The sequence below is a fragment of the Pan paniscus genome, chromosome 5 (genome assembly GCF_029289425.2).
Source record: "Pan paniscus chromosome 5, NHGRI_mPanPan1-v2.0_pri, whole genome shotgun sequence".
In the NCBI taxonomy this organism is placed as follows: Eukaryota; Metazoa; Chordata; class Mammalia; order Primates; family Hominidae; genus Pan; species Pan paniscus.
In genome coordinates, this window is record NC_073254.2 from 143,309,036 (window position 1) to 143,324,458 (window position 15,423).

The window sequence follows — 15,423 nt, forward strand, 5'->3', positions numbered from 1 at the left end:
ACTAATGGATATTAGGCTTAATACCTGGGTGATGAAATAATTGGTACAACAAACCCCATGACACATCTTTGCCCATGTAACAAACCTGCACATCCTGCACATGTACACCTGAACTTAAAATAAAATTTAAGTAACAATAATAAAATAGACATAAATACTTAATGTAAACTAATAATAGGAAATTGTTAGTGCATGTTACTTTTTCTATTATATATCATCAGTAAAATAAAGCATAAAATACAATGTTATGCAAAGAGGAAAGGACAACATAATACACCTTTGATCTGATTAGTGAGTTTTCACTACTCCAGTAAAAACGCTAACAATAATAAAGCAATTTTTTGTACGCAGTTTTTCCTTTTCTGAAGATATATCTAAAGTTTATTTGTAACTTTTGATGTAAACACTCAATATACCATTTTATCTCTATTATGCTTTTTTCTGCAGTTTAAAATTGTTCAACTTTTCATTGATCTTCCAAAGAATGTATGTTTTAAAATTATATACAATTACTTTAAATGGGCATGCTTATTCACTAAAAATAAGAAAATAAACAATTTATTTTGACCTGATGGCAATGCTCTTAAGAGAAATGACTTTAATAATTTAATATTTAACATATACATAGAAGGGTGATTTGTAATAACTGCTTAAATATAGATTAAAATTTGTGCAAATGAATATATGCAAAAATTTTTAGACCAACATCATGAATGTCTGCTTTTTTGTAGTATCACTTTCACTCTACAGAGAGATATATAGATACAACTGTCTTTTGGATAGATACAAACATATAAATCTCCTTATAAAGATACAAAATACTTGAATTAGGATAAGCCATAGAAAGACTATAATTGAAATTTTCCTTAGGATTTAGTGTCTTCCTTTTCTGCATTTTACCATATTCTATGATATTCATCCACTCAACCTTCATCGCTAGCCTTGAGTGCCCAGCTAATCTCTTGACTTCTTCCCTTGCAAAACCTGTTTTTAGAAAGTCTATTTTAAAAGTATTTCAGCTTTCAAATTAATGGCCAATAGGTCAATGGATTACTTCTCCATAAAATATTTGCACATTTAATTGTGGGAAAGAAAAGTGTTTAATCTGTTAGGTTGAACCATGTGGACTCCTTTTTTGGAGATCAAAATGGTTGAAAGTAGGTAAATACAGGTTCATAAAACTCAATCCACGATAATAATAAATTTTAGGCATTTGCCACGCTCTGTATGGAGCCTCTGACATTTAAGGTGCCCTCTTAGCATTTCATAAACAGTGGTCAATTGCCCAGTAAATAAACAAAGAGCAGCGTATGTGCTAATGGTTTTAGTGCTTTGATAAACTTACCCAAAATCTGCTACCAGAAAGCAAGGAATTTTTGTTAACTTTAGCATACATTTAGTTTTATTGCTTATTACTTGTAAAATATATGGCACAAAGCATCAGTATTTTTTTAATGTTTTGGATGTCTAAATATTTTATCCAGCCAGGATTTTAAAACTGTAAAACTAGCTTTCTTCCAACCAAACAGAACATCTCCTTGTATGTAAATCTTACAAAATATCCTTACCTGCTTTGGACATCTTTTCATCTTTTTTAGTTTCAGGTTCTGGGGTAAAACGTACACATAAACACATACAAACAAAAGGAAAAAAAATAACATTCGAAAAATAGTCAGTACAAAGTGGATTAATAGGTAGGCTTCACTGATTTTTCTTGTCTGTTTTCAATTTCAATTATAGTTATATACTGTTATCAAAATATTAATGGAATATGTATCTTTGGTAAATTATAAAGTAACTTAAGCAAAAATACTTTGATTTTAAAATCCAGTTTGCAAAAAAGTTTCATGCTAATCAAGTAATTTGGCTTCTTGTCTTTAATAAAAACCAGGACTTATAATTTATGCATTCTGAAAATATTGCAAATTAAAAAATTAATAAAAATTGCTCAGAAGAAAAACGTCATAAATTTTCCTAATTTGACCAACTTAAGCAATTTTGTCTTTGACTACCATACATTTAATTCATGGGGCTCCACCTAGTGGTTAATATAATTATTGTTTTCCTAGTATTTCTGTTAGTATCAATTTTATAAAATAAATCAATTTTACCTAAATTTAATATAATAATATAGACAATCGTGACATAAAGTATCTTGTTCTCTATTGTCCTAGGACAATGTCTTTTGTCCAGAAATTCTGCATTCTAAAAACACCAGTATAGAATAAATTCATACCTTTTTTAAACTATTCAAGTAATACTCATAGCACAACCCTAATCTATAAGATAGTTGACTATATTTTCATGTTGCCAGTCTATCCTTTTATCTAACCAACTTTGCTTAGGCTTTATAATGATCTGTTCTTGGTATAGAGTCTTCTTTTGATTAATGGAAGAGTCCAGGTACATTACAGTTTTCCTCCCTCCAAACAGCAGAAAAAACTGACTTCATAGTTGGAATACCTACTGAGCATAAACTATGTATAAGGGATAATGCTACCAGCTTTATTTGGGTTTTAGTCTAGCAGTGTCTCGTTTTCTGTAGTTATAATTTTAAAAACTAATTTGTTTAACTGCAGAATTTTATATAATAAAGAATGTCATAGACTTTTACACACTACTTCCTATAATACTTGAGTGCACTTTCTGTAAAAAGTAGAATCAGTGCTATTAATGCACTCTGACACTCTTTGGCACATATTTCTCCCCCTTTTTGACACATTCACTTAGCTTGGTAGATACACCCTATTTTAATGTTTTCTATATGCCACAGTATTATAGAAAATTTTGTTATTGTCTGTAATCACTCTTTAGATTTTAAGCTCCATTAGTGCAAGAACTGTGTTTTGTTTATTACTCAAATATCAGCACTGGGTGAAATATCTGATATGTGGTATATGATCAACAAATATTGTTGAAGGAATGAATGAGTGAACTAAATGGAATATATAGAATGACTAAAGGCTCCCTCTTGGGTATCTGAAGTCCTAGAAGAAATTGATTCATCTTATGACTCTAGAACTAGAGATAAAAATTCAATGTCACATAGCTGTTGCATTTATATTTTATTTTAGAAACTTAAAAAAATAAGTGATGTCTTTATGTGTCCAACGATAGCAAATATGACCTGCAACAATTCAATGATACCTTCAATTATTGGGTTTCCTGGTGCTATGTTTTGTCTCAGTCAGTTTAGGCTAAAGTTAATTCCTATCTAATTACTTAGTCTACAATAACACAATTCTCTCTTTTGATGGTGAGTTCTGATGAGATTTTGGCTTCACTGGAAAGGAAACAACTTTTTTTTTCTCTAATAGTTCTGTCTTTATTGAATCTATGCTAGGTCAACAGTACAGTTTAAACTTTCAAGCAAATTAGCACAATTCTAGTGATGAGAATTATTTTTTCTGGAGTACTTATGGCTCAAGTGCTGGTCAATTATTGACTTGCATTATTCCATTATTTTATGAAGTACATGCTATTTTAATCCCCATTTGGTAGATGAAGTGACTGAAACTTACAGAAGTTAGTTTGCGGAACCTCATTCAGCTGCTAAGTGGCAGAACCAAGATTCCATTTTCCCAACCTATTTCCCTTCACCGGGGTCATATCCCAAGGTCTGGATAGAATGATCTTGGTCTCCTTCTTAGTTCTGTTTCCGAAGTATGGCTAATTTAAATATTTGGATTTCTTAGAAACGAATTCCCACAAATTTAAATCTTTTCTTCCTAGGACACAGTTCATTAGCATTTTGCTCATCAATAATAGGTATCTATTTGAAACAGCCTTGCTTCCCACTCTGCACACGGCTTTCACTCCTGTCAATCATATTGTAATCTTGAAATGAAATCTTCTCAGCCTTAATGTTTGTCAAACGATCTTTTGGAAAAAATAAAAATTGTGGAGAATATTTTTACCAACTATGGGTACAATACAACCAGAACCAACTTCAATCTTGTACACAGAATTTTGTAAGCACTCTTATGAAAAGGTACTATCTAACGTGTGGCTGTGGGCCCTCTTACTAGAATAGAACTACTGGCTTTAGTGTTATGTGAACAGTAATGCTAAAGATGACCTTAGGACAAGTTCTTTTGGTGTATGAAGAGTCGGTTTTTGGGTTCTATAATCTGACTTTAAAAGCAAGCTCATTTCCTAAGTTTTGTGACCTTGGGCATTACTTAAAACCTCAAGTCTTTATTCTGTCATTGCTAAAATGGAGAAAATCATGTAAAATTGATGTGAGAATTAGAAGTGATGTATATAAAGAGCTTAGCTATTTTTAAATTATGCTCATAAACTTAAATTGCATGATATTTCAAAGTAATTTTCTCTTTTTTTTTTAAACAGAATTGGGATTTTACCCTTGAATACTCAAGGCAGGAATTGATATGTGAGAAATTGGCAACGGATTTTCTAAGTTGAGCAGCTCTTTTATTAGGCTACTTGATTTTTAAGAACTCAGTGCACTCATTTTGTAGATGATATTTCTACTGACAGTAAAGTATTTTTTGAGCCATATGAGATTACAGTTTCTAACTAGGATTTATTTCAAGCCATATAAAAACAACTATATATATATTTACATATGTGTATATATATATAAACTTTATATATGAAGCTTAATGAAAAGTTATAATGAGATGCTTCAGGAAACCAAGGACAGTTGTTAGTTAATACTGGCCATTGGGACTGGGAGGCCAGAGAGACAGCAGGTGAGCATTTATTTTTCATTCCGTCTTCACTGTTTAATTGTTTTCTACCACAATTATTCTTGTATAATAATGCAATATCTAATTTCTATAAACATTTGCCACTGAAGCCCTTCATTTTGGGCTACACCGTACAAGCATTGGGGAAATATGGAACCAAAAATTCCCCATGCTAAGTTGTTGAGGCAGGCAGCCTGCCATTTCCTATGCAGCACTGACTTTTCCAGGCTGTTGATTTCATTTGTGAAATGTAAATTGCTGATGGGCCTGGGGAAGGGAGCTTCATTAGTGATTTTTCAATGTCATCAATAGTGTTTTCAAGTAGAATAAGCAGACCAAAACTTCAGCATGCAAGTGCTTAAGTCAGAAGGGCAGCAGTGGAGACAAACTCTGTTTAGGAGTCTCTGCTTTGTCTTCATAAAAAGAAAAGAAATAAATTTATTCAATATATAAATCCCAAGAATCTGCATTATTTTCAGAATGCCTCTATTTTAAGTACTTTGCAAGGCAAAAGCTAAATATCATAGATTTTTTTTCTCAATTTATTTTGTTATTATCACGGTTGTTTCTTTAGCACATAGATATCTCACATGTGGAATAAAATAAAATAATAATTATTATTATTTTGCACCAATGACACTTTGTATTTGCCACATGGTAGTCTCTGAGGTAAGTATATTATATATGTTATCTATATTTTATTGATATAATATTAAATATTCATTTGTTTATTAGCTCTCTAACCCCAGTAGCATATAAACTTCATGAGTCCTGGGATGATTTTTTTATTTTCCCTAATACATGATAGTGCTTAGACTGTTCTTTGCACAGAAGAGAGATCAACAAATATTTGTTGAAAAAATGGACAAATTACATAATCCTTACATACCACTCCTATGTGGTAAATGTTATTATTAGACTCAATTTACAGATAGCAATACTGAGACTTAATAATATGTTTAAATATATACTCCCTAGTAAGTGGCAAAACTGGGATTCGAATTCCATTTTCAAAGTTTTAAGCACTTCAACACACTTCTATAACTTAAGTTGCTACTGATAGAATTAAAAGTTCTGAAGCATTTAATACATAAAAACTATATAGCACACCACATTCTACTTCTTATAAGTGGTCTGTCTATATTGTCTATGTTGTATTATCTACACAAACTACTAATAGTCATTAGGATTATAATTAACATATACAATATAATCACAGAGGTTTCTATTTGTTTTCAAGCCAGTCTTTAAATCATGAATCGTATTATATCGTTTCCTACGTTGAGCTGGTAAAACTAAGCAGTCTGAGCATTAATAGAAAATGAATAACTCTCTCACGCACTCCTGGAGTAGTATTCAATATTTAATGACATGGGAAGTTGTTATATTTAAAAGCGGGTCACAAAACCTACTCCTGTAAAATATATAAAGGAACATTAGCAGTGTTATCTCTGGTCAACCATAGGCGAGTTTCAGTATGAGGGGGTCTGGAAAACGTGGTGGCTGAGGACATAGGTCTAAAATCAGACTGCCAGACACCAGTTCTGGATCCACATCAGGCAATTGTGTGATCTGGGCAAGTAACTCTCAGTGCTTCCAATTTCACGTTAATGCAAACAGGATTGCTGTGAAAATTAAACACTACACGTGAAGTACTTCGAATGGTGCCAGGTACAAAGCAAACGGTGGAGGTCAATCATTTCACTGATATTTTAAACTACTTTTCTCGCACTTTTCTAACCCAATTTTAAATACAATACGTATTTTAAAATTAAAAAAACATTTTATTTGTTATAAGCAACATTCATACATTTATTCCAAACCCATGGTTTTTCCATCATTTGGACCTTTTTTTATTCAGGATCTCCTGAATATTTGGACTTTGATGAAAACCTGTTGCTACTACTTGCTATTACTACTATTACCACTACTACACACAAAGACACGCAATTTCACAACTTTGTTGTGGTCCTAACTATATTATTATTTAAAAGAAAATGTGATGCACTTTGCATGTGCCTGCACACACACACACTCACACTCTTCCACATTCTGTTTTCTGCATGAGGAAGTACTGCATGGAATATAGAAATACTGTCACTCCAAATAGCTTGACTTCAATGTTTCAGATATGGGATAAGCCTCCCTAAATAAGTCTTAAGAGGAATGCTTATTTTGCAAAGATCCAGTCTGCTATACTAGATGGTATCTGATTTCTTCTGCTGCAGACACAATGCTTTGTGGTCCAGATAAATATAACTGCGAAAAAGACAAGATTTCACTGCCTTTGAGTTTGATTTTGAACTTCTTCAGTTCATAAATTGCCAAAAGAAGAAATTGTTCTAACTTTGGGTGAGGTCACACAGCGAACCAACACCCAGCATCTGCTACTACATAGCTTTTCATCTTATCTGGCTGTACATTTCTTTACTTCAATATTTTACTGACTGTTTAACATTTTCCTTTCTCTTATTTAGCCACATCCATATGGTCTTGACACTTCATGCATTCTCTATGCTCCCATTTTCCCTGATTATCTTTCTGAATTAGTATCATCTTTGCTCATGAACTGAGGAATCCTTCCATGCATAATGAAGAAGCAAGGTGATGATATTCTCAAGTGATAGTTCAACTTCATTCATGTCAAGGAGTTGCAGAGATCATTTTTGCCACTGCAGTTGAAGAAAAACAAACAAACAGGCAAAAGCTAACCAAGCAAACAATTCCTCAGTTTGAATTTTATTTCCTTTTTAACCAAATAATCTAATATGTGATCTCTGAAACTCTCCAAATTTCCATTTTCTAATCTTTTGAAATGGAAACATTATAATTATCTCAGGAATTTGTGGCTAGAATTAGACTAAATGATTTAACAAATATTTCCTGAGTATTCAAGTACTAATATTGAAATAACAGATCTCCATTGATTAGATGAAAATTTGGCCTGCCTTATTGAAGGGAGCATTGGCGAACACTTTGCTTTTCCCCTGTCCCAGCTCTTTTTTTTAAATTTATTATTATTATTATTATTATTATTTTTTTTGAGACGGAGTCTCACTGTCACCCAGGCTGGAGTGCAGTGGCGCAATCTCGGCTCACTGCAACCTCCACCTCCTGGATTCATGCCATTCTCCTGCCTCAGCCTCCCCAGCAGCTGGGACTATAGGTGCCCACCACCACGCCCAGCTAATTTTTGTATTTTTAGTAGAGACGGGGTTTCACCATGTTAGCCAGGATGGTCTCGATCTCCTGACCTCGTGATCCACCTGCCTCAGCCTCCCAAAGTGCTGGGATTATAGGCATAAGCCACCGCGCTTGGCCTGTCCCACCTTTTTTCACTGTCTTGTGAGATCTTTGAGGACAGGGAATATGTCTTTTCATCTTTGGAGCCTCACTGCCTAGAATAGCCACAGAACATTATGTGAACACTCAAAAATTGTTACGGATATATAACAAAATGCTGTTTCAAAATGACAGGAAAATCAAAATGCTAACTTCATTTTTAGGGTGTTTAAATCAAAATATGAAGCAGAATCCCTGTCTCACTATCCAAAACCCTTACATGTATGGAAAAACACATTAGAACTGACCCATTAGACGTTGAACCCTGGTGTGCATTATCTTCAGATATTTATATTTAATTTGTCTGTCTAGTAAAATTATTCAGAGTGGCTACACAAACTAATTTGTTTATTGTTAGTTATTTCAGGAAGCAAGAGCCTCAAACTACTGACATCACTGCTTTTCCCATAACACATAGACACACACACAAGCACACCTCCACACACACATGTTCTCTGTCTCTGTCTCTGTCCCTCTCACACACCTCTCAAAACCATTAAGTCAACAACAGTAACAAAACAAAAACAATTATGGTTGATAAGTTTCTGTAGGTGTAGTTCTAAAATGGCTCCAGTTTGTAATGCAGGCGCTTAAGTCATGACTCAATGCTTTATGCCTAAGTCCTGATTCTGCAATCCTTCCTTGGCAAAATTCCCAATGGAGTTTGATGCTTACAGAAAAACTTTGCTGAGTGGACATTAAACACATAAAATGGGCCACAGGGCATTCTCTCTTTTCAGCACAGAATAAATGCATACATTGTCCCTGCCTTATTCTGTCATCATTTCATTTTCATGGTCTTTTGTCTTTTGTATATGCTAAATGCAACGTACCACACTTCTGATAGTGTCACTCTGCTTTTATCTGTTCTTTCTTTTATGCCTACTTAGATGCTCCTCATTATTCTTTCCTTCCCTGAAGCTTCCCAGTGTGAAGAGTGTGCATTTAAAATAGGTGAGATATAATTGGAGGTGGCTGCATGCATTTGTAGGTCCTGCAGAAATTGTCAGAATCAGGCCCTGTGATGTTATTTGAAGATGGCAGATGGCGAGTTGGAAATATTTCAACTAATGAGCCTGCTGACTTTAAACCATTCAATGAGTTCAGAAAGTTGTGCAAAAGCCACTTACCAAGGTAAACAAGCAGGCATTCCTTAGTTTTCCTTTACTGAGGGGAAGTCACTAGACTCTTGCTTGTTTTTCTGGGTACCAGTATCGATTTTCTTGAATTTGAAGTAAGAATAATCAATTAAGTAGATAAAATGTCATAGGTTTAAGTATGAATCATCTTATATCTTGTTCAAAAATGTAAAAATAATAGATGACTTACAGTAGAAATAATATATTTTTTAAAATGTTAATGGACAGAAGCCAGGTGTGTGGTGCATGCTTATAATTCCAGGTACTCAGGAGGCTGAGGCAGGAGGAGCTCTTGAGCCCAGGAGTTTGAGGCCAGCCTGAGCAACATAGCAAGACCTCATCTCTGAAAAGAAAAAACAAAAAACAAAACAAAACAAAATAAAACAAAAAAACCTTCAAGGAGAGAAGCATATTAGAACATATGCATAAAATAGCTTGGAGTGATAAGACAGGTTGCAGTGAGATTGTGACCCATTCTTTCATTCAATTCTGCCTTTTGAATGAGGGCTGATATTTAGAAAATACCAAGGAATGAATATTGGAGCTCTACACTTAGAGTTGCATGTGTATTTCACCTACATACAGCTGTACACATGTTGCTGTATATTAACATTTTGGATGAAGAATATACAAATTCTCAGTGCTTGGATACAATACTTTTGTATAGCTAATGCTTGCAGAGAAAATCCTGGCCCCCTCAACTACTTTTGAAAATAATACATGACCTCTTTCCATCCTATCAACTTGACATTTTGGCATAATGGACATAACAAGAAATGTGTTAGGCTGTAAATTGCTGCTTAAAGTGAAAGTGCTACTGTTATGGGTCCAACTTTCACTTTAACAATTCTTCAGAAAATGAGTAGTCATGGATTTTAAAGGCATCTCCTAAGATTTTATTCTTTAGAATCCTGATTGGTCTTTTTTATTAATCAACAGATTATCTGTAATCTTCCTTCATGCCTAGCAAACACAATAAAATTATTACAAAGACAAAAATTTTGACTATGTGTTAGGATAAGTTTTGCTAATATATTCCAATATTGAAAAAAAGAAAAATAAGATTATTTTTAGTGGTTATTAAGTCTGATACTAAGTAGCTAATTCAGCATAAAAATCTTAGCTAATCATTTAATCTTTGGGCATCAATTTCTTCACTGTTAACATGATAGTTGTAGTATTTCTCCTTAAAATACTTCAGAGCAGAATTAAATCATGCTAAGAATTTATATTAGAGACTAGGCACCAAGAAACTCAGAAAAAGTACAGAAAAATTAAAATACTAATGTTGATTACTAAACCAAATATTCTAGACCCAGTATTAGACTATGAAAATATTTTACTGAAAGTTCTAATATTTCGTAGAGGAGGACAATGACACGAGTGAAGATGACATACGTGAATTGCAATACTATTGGAACATTTTAAAAATTTAGAGTAGTGAATAAAATATATAGATTAATTGAATCTTCTTAGAGTTGTCAGTTTCAAAAGACAAAATAAATCCCTGTTATATCAGTTTAAACAGAATCAGAACACTAAATAACTTTAAAACTGGAAATTTGGGGACAAAACTCCACCTTTTTATGTTAATCACTGGACACTGGAATATTTATGGTCTCTAGATGTAGCAAGACAAAAACACTGGTTAAGTTTACTATGGCATACGTTGAATTAACTTATTCTGAAAGGTGCCTTTTGGGATAAGTCTCTGAGACCAACAGTCTTGATTCTTTCTTATAAAAGCAGACTACACAACACATACTCCTTCAATAAATCATTGAGCTTTCCCCTGCAGGTTTGTATCTGAATTAATCAATATTAAAATAGTGCTTATAGAAACAACATTGTACCTTTGCAATGAGACACAAAAACTAGTGACAACTGAACATGCAAAATTACCAATTTCTGTAAAATAAACAGCAGAGAGAGTGATTACTAGTATTGGACTTCAAGTTTGTTGGTAGTACTCATGTTAAGAAGAAGGTTTAGGGTTCCTCAATTTTGAGACTTAACTTTATCCTCTCCTAACATTATTTCTCTTACTCTTGGCTCTTTCCATAAGAAATCGCACCCATGCATGGCATGCCAACATCTTCAAATTCAGAATACAGGTTCACAAGTGTATCTCCAACCCAAATATTTTTTCTGATACTCACACCCAAATAGCCAGCTTCCAGCTCTAGATTTCTACTAGAATGTCCTAAAAATACCTCAAATTCAGCATGGTGTAAAAGAGATATAGAGTCTTATATTCTAAGCATGTCCTTTTCTAGTATCCCATCTCAAAGTCCCATCTCACTTCAGTGTAGCATCTCATTTTGATTGAATCTGGCTTCTAACATGTTGAAGCAATTTTGAAAAAATATTATCAGTTCCATGACATTGAATTCTGAGTATATTAATATTTCTCTTAAAGTCACCCAAATTTTCTTATAGACATACACCTACTATTAATGTTTGGTTTACATAAATGTCCTATACAAAACTTCATGTAGTTTAGATAGATTTCAGCTATTGTTTCTCTATCCTCTATTTGAATTGAACTGTGTCATAGAAATAAATTGTTAGTCCACATTATAAATTAACCAAGAAGTACTGATTACAAGTATCACCCACATTTTTCAGTGATCATAAATTTATTATTTGGTCATTTGCTCAATTAGCTATTTTTAAAATAAATAGAAACTGGCAAATTTTAAATTTCAAGTGCTTGCTTTCATTTTAAAAATAAAATCTGCAGATTTTTAAAATATCAGTTATTTTTCTTTGTTCATTATATGCATTGCAATATATTTTTCTAATGTGTGGCTAATCTTCCTCTTCTGGATTTGCTCTCTTTGTGTCTTAAGAAATTCTACTGTAACCAAAAGCTATATATATATTCTTCTCTATTTTCCTGAATGTTTGAAGTTTGTCTTCTAGCATCAAGTCTTGAAGATGTCTTAAATTTCTTTTTGCGCAAATATGAGAGCGGAATTTAAATTTTTTCCTACATGAGAAACAAGTGTGGTTTTCCATTTATTTTCTCAATGATACATCTGTCATCTAATGTATTTTCCTACATTTAGGGCTTCATTTCTGGGCTCGCTGTTATGTTCTCTCAGTGTGCGTTCCTATACCCGTACTATTTCCATATCATTTTAATTAAAGCAATTCTATAAAAAATAACTATATTTGGTCAGGCAATTCCACCTTATTATTTTTCAAAAAATATTTTCTTATTTTTGTCCTTTCAAGTTTAAAGACATTTAAGAAAACTTTTTTCTACTCTAAAAATACCGTTGATATTTTTTATATGAATCTATACATTACTTTAAAGGGAATTGATCACTTCCAGATAGGAAAAGGAAATATTGCTTCACTTATTCAAGCCTTTAAAAATTGATTTCAAAATTTTTTTCATAATTTTTACATGAAAATGTCATCAATATTTAGATACATTTATTCTTTGTAACAGAGTTTGTTTCCATTGTGAATAGGGTACCCTGAACGAATAAATTTTTGAATTATTCATCACTTATGTTTAGGAATGCTAAACATTAATTTTCATAGGATGATCTTGTATCCAGAAGTTTTGCTAATTTCTCTTATTCATACTAATATTTTGTTTGTGGGTAAATTTGGAATATTTATGAAGATGGCTTTTCTGCAAATACAACTTTGATTATCCCTTTTCAATTCTTATACCTTTTCTCCATTGGTACTATATCTGATACAATGTTGAAATCAAGATGACATTTTTAGTGTGTTTTATATTTAATATTTAAACATAAGTACATATGTATAATTTGTAATGCTATATAAATGCATATATGTGATCATATTACACATATTCATGCACATTGATTTTTGCGTTGTTTTGTTTAGTCAAAATCATTTTTAAATGCTTGTATCTCTCCCATAAACCATATTATCAACCTAGTCTAAATCACTCCATATTTTCCACATTTTCTCCATACTGTTATAATAATCTTCAAACATATGGAAAGGCATGTAATGGCAGAAAATCCTGACTAGCCAACACAACTTGTTCTTCATTCCTTCTCTCACCCAGAATCCCTCGCAGTTAAATGTATCAAGAACCTAAATCTTCCCTGGTGGCAAGGGGATGGGACTGATGCATGCCACCTGGCACGCATGCCCTCACACTTCCTCCTCCTTTGTGCTGGCTGCAGTGCCAATGCATAGGCAGAACTTGGAACCATGTACTGAAGATGGCAGAGGCCGCCCCAAATGACCACACACCCCCAACCAACACCAACACCACCTGAAAACCTATCTTATTATTAATTTTTTTCATATGATTTGGAATTTCAGGTTATATTTCAGCCTGAGAACTGTATTATTGTGGTTGTTGCCGTTTTTGTTTCTTTTTTTCCTATGAATTGCGACTGTGTGATTCCTTCCTCTCGCACCAATCTTTCACCGGGCCTCTAGTCCCAAGTACACTTTGATGGCTCCAAAACTTGCCTCATAGTGTTAGTAGGGATATTCCTGAACAAGTCTCTATTTCAATACATGACTTGCTTCAGGTCCTAGATGAGGGGCTGAGTTTATTTTCTCCACTTTCCTGGGTCTGCGCTTTCCTATTAACTGTAGCACCAGAGAACTATTTACGGCAACTGTTTTTCACCTTCTTTTCTTGAATGGGGGTTCCACTTCAGTATCTGGTTAACTGCATTGAGACTTGTGTAAAATCCCTGCTTATTCCAATGAACGTTATTGCCTTATGTGATCCTGGTCAGCAATTCTGTTTAAGGATCCAGAGCCTAGCACCCCCGCAGCTTCTTTTTGGCTTACTACCTTGTTTTCACTCTGTTTTTCAACCAATTAAATGTTTCCCTCTTGATTGCATATGGTTACGGCTTTTAAAATTTATCCATCTATAATTTATCTTTCATTTTAAGGAATGAAGATGAGAAGAGCCTTCAAATCTTGAAAATGCACTTCCATTTTCCTGGAAAATGAGAGTTAAAAAGCCAGAGTCCTTGTCTCCACTACATGATTACTGAATCAGAATCTTTGGTCATGAGTCCTGAACGACATTTTTATTTTAATTCAATAGGAGAGTTTAGTGCATAACCAGATTTAAGAGAATAAATTAGAACACGGTTCTACCTTTACTCAAAGAAAAATATGCTGTGGCTATTTAAGTGTTATAAGATTAACACATAACAGATTAATTTCTCATTTAATTGTGTATGATATTGTCATATTATGTCTGATGCTCCTTTAATGAAACCTTTTAAGGAGCTCTCTAATTACTAAAAGAAGTGTTAAAACTTTAACCTAGAAAATTTTCTTTTAAAGTTAATTCCTGTTACTAAAGATTTATTTGAGATGTGACTGTTCCAATATGTGTGAGATGGTGGTGATCCCCTTTAATGAAAGAAAGCCTAATGAGACAACACCTCCTACAGGTGAAAGTTAAAGTCACTTTGCATGATATGATTACACTTTGCTGATAAAATCTCCAGGAGTTGTCATTCACATTCAGCATCACAGGTCTGAATTTTGGCTGGTTGTTTGGAACAAAAAAGAAGAAGAATTTCAATGCATAAAATTTTAAAGCACCATTAATATTCTGGCAAATTTCTAGGAGACATCACTGTCACTCTAAGTGGGAAAAATAAAAATGACTAATTAAAATCCTGACAGTAATTTAAGGGCTGAATTTCTAAAATGATAATAATAATAATAATAAAATGGGATTTAAAATAATTATTCTGGTGATTACATTTAATTGTCTTTTTGTACAAATCACTGTCTAGTCATAGCCCTTACTAAAAATTAGGAAGAAAATGATACAATGAAGTAAAACTGAGGATTTAGCTAATGCATCTTCTTCAACATGATATATGTTGCCCCTGTCCCCATCACTAATATCTCTAACGATGAAATGGCTGGTGCTAGATCCAACCACCTGGTATGGGATTATGGAAAGAAGATACTTGGAAGAGTAGAAGAAGATTCTTTGAGAATATATTTCCAGACATCAGAGACTAAAATAAACAAAAACTAAACTTTTAAAATAAAAATATTGATATATATAATATTCCTGTCTGCACCTTTTAAAAATATTTCCACCTTATATTGGCAAAAGAAATATAGCATCATTGTGTGATTAAATTACTTAATGGTATCTAACCATTTCAACTTACATTGTTATATCCAAGTCAACCAACAGTAAGATCATGTTAAAGAAACCTAGAATTTATTTAAGATGA

The 15,423-nt window shown here is 33.1% G+C and overlaps 1 protein-coding gene across 2 annotated transcripts in view; it reads right to left on the reverse strand.

The window, feature by feature from the left end:
* TRDN (triadin) overlaps positions 1-15,423 on the reverse strand; it is a 416,769-nt gene that overhangs the window by 95,522 nt on the left and 305,824 nt on the right. For both annotated transcript variants that reach the window (XM_055114092.2, XM_057302585.2), the window contains exon 24: positions 1,569-1,607. In XM_055114092.2, coding sequence (XP_054970067.1) covers positions 1,569-1,607 — 39 coding nt within the window. The remainder of the gene's footprint in view (positions 1-1,568; positions 1,608-15,423) is intronic.